This window comes from Coloeus monedula (genome assembly GCF_965178545.1).
Source record: "Coloeus monedula genome assembly, chromosome: 1".
In the NCBI taxonomy this organism is placed as follows: domain Eukaryota; kingdom Metazoa; phylum Chordata; class Aves; order Passeriformes; family Corvidae; genus Coloeus; species Coloeus monedula.
The window spans coordinates 105,223,846-105,226,562 of NC_138781.1; the positions used below are offsets into that span (position 1 = coordinate 105,223,846).

Here is a 2,717-nt window from a genome sequence, read left to right on the forward strand (position 1 = left end):
GCAGAAGGAAAATTAAGGTTTTCCCTGTATAATCCTCCTATAAAATCCAATCTTCAGTAGGGTAAATGAGATTCAAAATATTCTTTATCCCCATAATACAGGTGCACTGAGCAGCTCCAACCACCAGCATGAGAGAGGTGTGTGGAGGGAAAGAAATGTAAAATCACATGTTAAAAACTTGTTTCTGGTTGCTGCAGGAATCATGGCAGTTGAATGGAGAAAATGTTCCATAGGCATTTCACCAGAATTACAGGATGCAGAAAGGTGTTGCCTTTCCATTCTCTTTCTTGGTTTGGTTTTGTTATCTTAATACTTGTTTGATAACCCACAGAGCATTCTCAGGCTATAGCAACAAATTATCTCTTTGAAGGTCTTCCTCATTTCCTGGCTACGAAAGGCGTAGATCAAGGGGTCAATCACCGAGTTGCACATAATGAGAATGAGGTACATGTTGAAGTGTGACATGAAGCAAACACAGTAGAGGTTTTGAGGGCAGGAGATCATCAGGATGAGGTGAAGAAAGAATGGAGCCCAGCAAACAATGAAGATGCCAAGAAGCATAGTCAGAGTGATGGCTCCTTTCATGCTGGTTCTTTGACGGACAGAGTTGTACCCAGGCAAAGCAGCGATTTTCTTCACGTGAGTACGAGCCAGGAGGAACATATGGATGTACAGTGAGACCATGAGGAACAACATGGTGAAAAACACAGTGATGAGGCAAATGACCACGTAAGTTGATTCATAGTAAAGAATGAAGATAATGCCACAGCCCGTGCAAAAGGTCCAGATGCATGCAATAATAAGCCCTGATCTTTTCACTGTCATGATGTTGTGATAACGCAGGGCATAGAAGATAGTGATATATCTGTCTACTGCTATAGCCAGCAAACTGCACATGGAAGCCACCACAGATATGCAGATCATGGAATCAAAGACATTGTCTATGTGACGGACAAAGGCATCTTCCATAACGATGTGTCTATTGTTTATTAAGTATATGGTTATGGTCTCCCAAGCATTAGACACACTAACCAGCATGTCAGCCACTGCTAAACTGCAAACAAAAAAATACATGGGTGAGTGCAAGTTCTTGTTCTTAACTATTGCAGATATAACTAAGATGTTTTCAAGGAGGCTTACAATGCCCAGAGTTAGGAACACCTCAGCTGCGATGACCACTTGCTCACATGGCAATGACTTGCTCTTTGCAGTAGGCACAGTGAAGTTGCTACTGAAGGCACTCAGGTTTAGTTCAGAAACATAGAATTGAGAGGACGTGTTCATCTCTGGGATCTAACACGTTCTGTTCCTTCTGAGTGGCTTGCCAAGGAGTGTGGTGAATGCATTTTCCAAAAGGCAGAAGATCCTGCCAAAAAAAAAATATAGCATGAAGATCACAGGCAGAAGTTGACAACATAAATACCACCCATTTCTATTTAATTTGGCTTGTACGTGTCCCACCTCTTCCATACCACATTCCTGTGCTGATTCTAAATTAAACTTTGGTTGGCTCAGAGATTTTCTACCCATCCTTACTGGGAAATTAAAATCACAAACTAATGATAAGATTCATGCACTCTTCATTCATAGTTCTGTTTATTCTATTTGGTACCCTGGAATGCTTCTCCAGAATGTTGTGGAAATTCTGCTGAAAAATGAACAAAATACAGTTTTCCCAGCCCCAGCTCTCAGACCCCAGAAGTGCAGGAGGATGTAGTGTTAAGTCCAGCAGAAACCGCTCACTCGAATACAAAATAAAGAAGTTTTGATTATTGACACAATAAAGAACTGAACATTTCCAGTAAGATTTAAATGCTTTCCTGAACTTTGTACATTTAAGCTGGCATGAACTACATTATAAACAGCTTATCTGTGCAATATTAACATGCTCATTTAAAAGTATGGTATTAAACACCTAACCAAGGAAAATCCATGCATTTCAGGATACACTAAGGTTACAGAATCAGTGTGGGTAGAATTCTATTATAAAAGAAGTTTTCTCTTCCAAATCAAGAATATTTTATTCAATGGTTTTCTGGTAATGACAATATTCAGGGAAAGTTGTAAGTCATTGCATTTTTTAGTAAAGGGAATACTTAGAGCTGATTGTCAGTGACTTGTTGCAAATAAAATTCAAAGTATACCATGCTAAATAATTTTCAGTTTTTAAAAGCAGCTTTTGATTTTCAATCAAGAATTAACCATACCTATTTACCAGAGCCGCTCCTTCAGCTGCTCTTCCTCTTCATTGTCTGCAACCTTTCCTCCAGAGAGCTGAAGTTTCAGCCCCCCTGACATCTGGGGCTGGGAACTCCTTGGTGGGGAAAGATGAAAAAAAATAGAGGGAAAGGAATTAGCAAATCCATAGAGTCAAAGCTGACCACGTATAAATTACTTACTGTGCAACTGCCTTTTTATAGACTCCAAGCAATAATGACTTCAATACTCAGACTGTGGCTCCTCCTCCCCTTCTTTGCCCCTCTGGACTCCTTTTTCCACAGATCTCGTAGCACAGGTTTGGGTTTTTACCACCATCTAGTGGCCTTCCCCTCTCTTTCTAACTGAACAGTGATTCTAATCTGAAGTTCATTATGAGCTTTCTATAATAACAAAGGAGAAAATGTACTAGACATGCTCCTTCCCTTTTTTTGTTTGTTTTCTTTGCTGTTTCTAGTACACTGACAATAAGTTCATGCTGCAACAGTACTCTAAAAGAG

The 2,717-nt window shown here is 39.8% G+C and overlaps 1 protein-coding gene across 1 annotated transcript; it reads right to left on the reverse strand.

The window, feature by feature from the left end:
* Positions 1-306: 306 nt before the first annotated feature.
* Positions 307-1,284, reverse strand: MC5R (melanocortin 5 receptor; the record flags this gene model as incomplete). The annotated part of the gene is made up of 1 exon (XM_082297672.1): positions 307-1,284. The coding sequence occupies one exon, from the start codon at positions 1,282-1,284 to the stop codon at positions 307-309; it is 978 nt and encodes a 325-aa protein (XP_082153798.1).
* Positions 1,285-2,717: the final 1,433 nt, after the last annotated feature.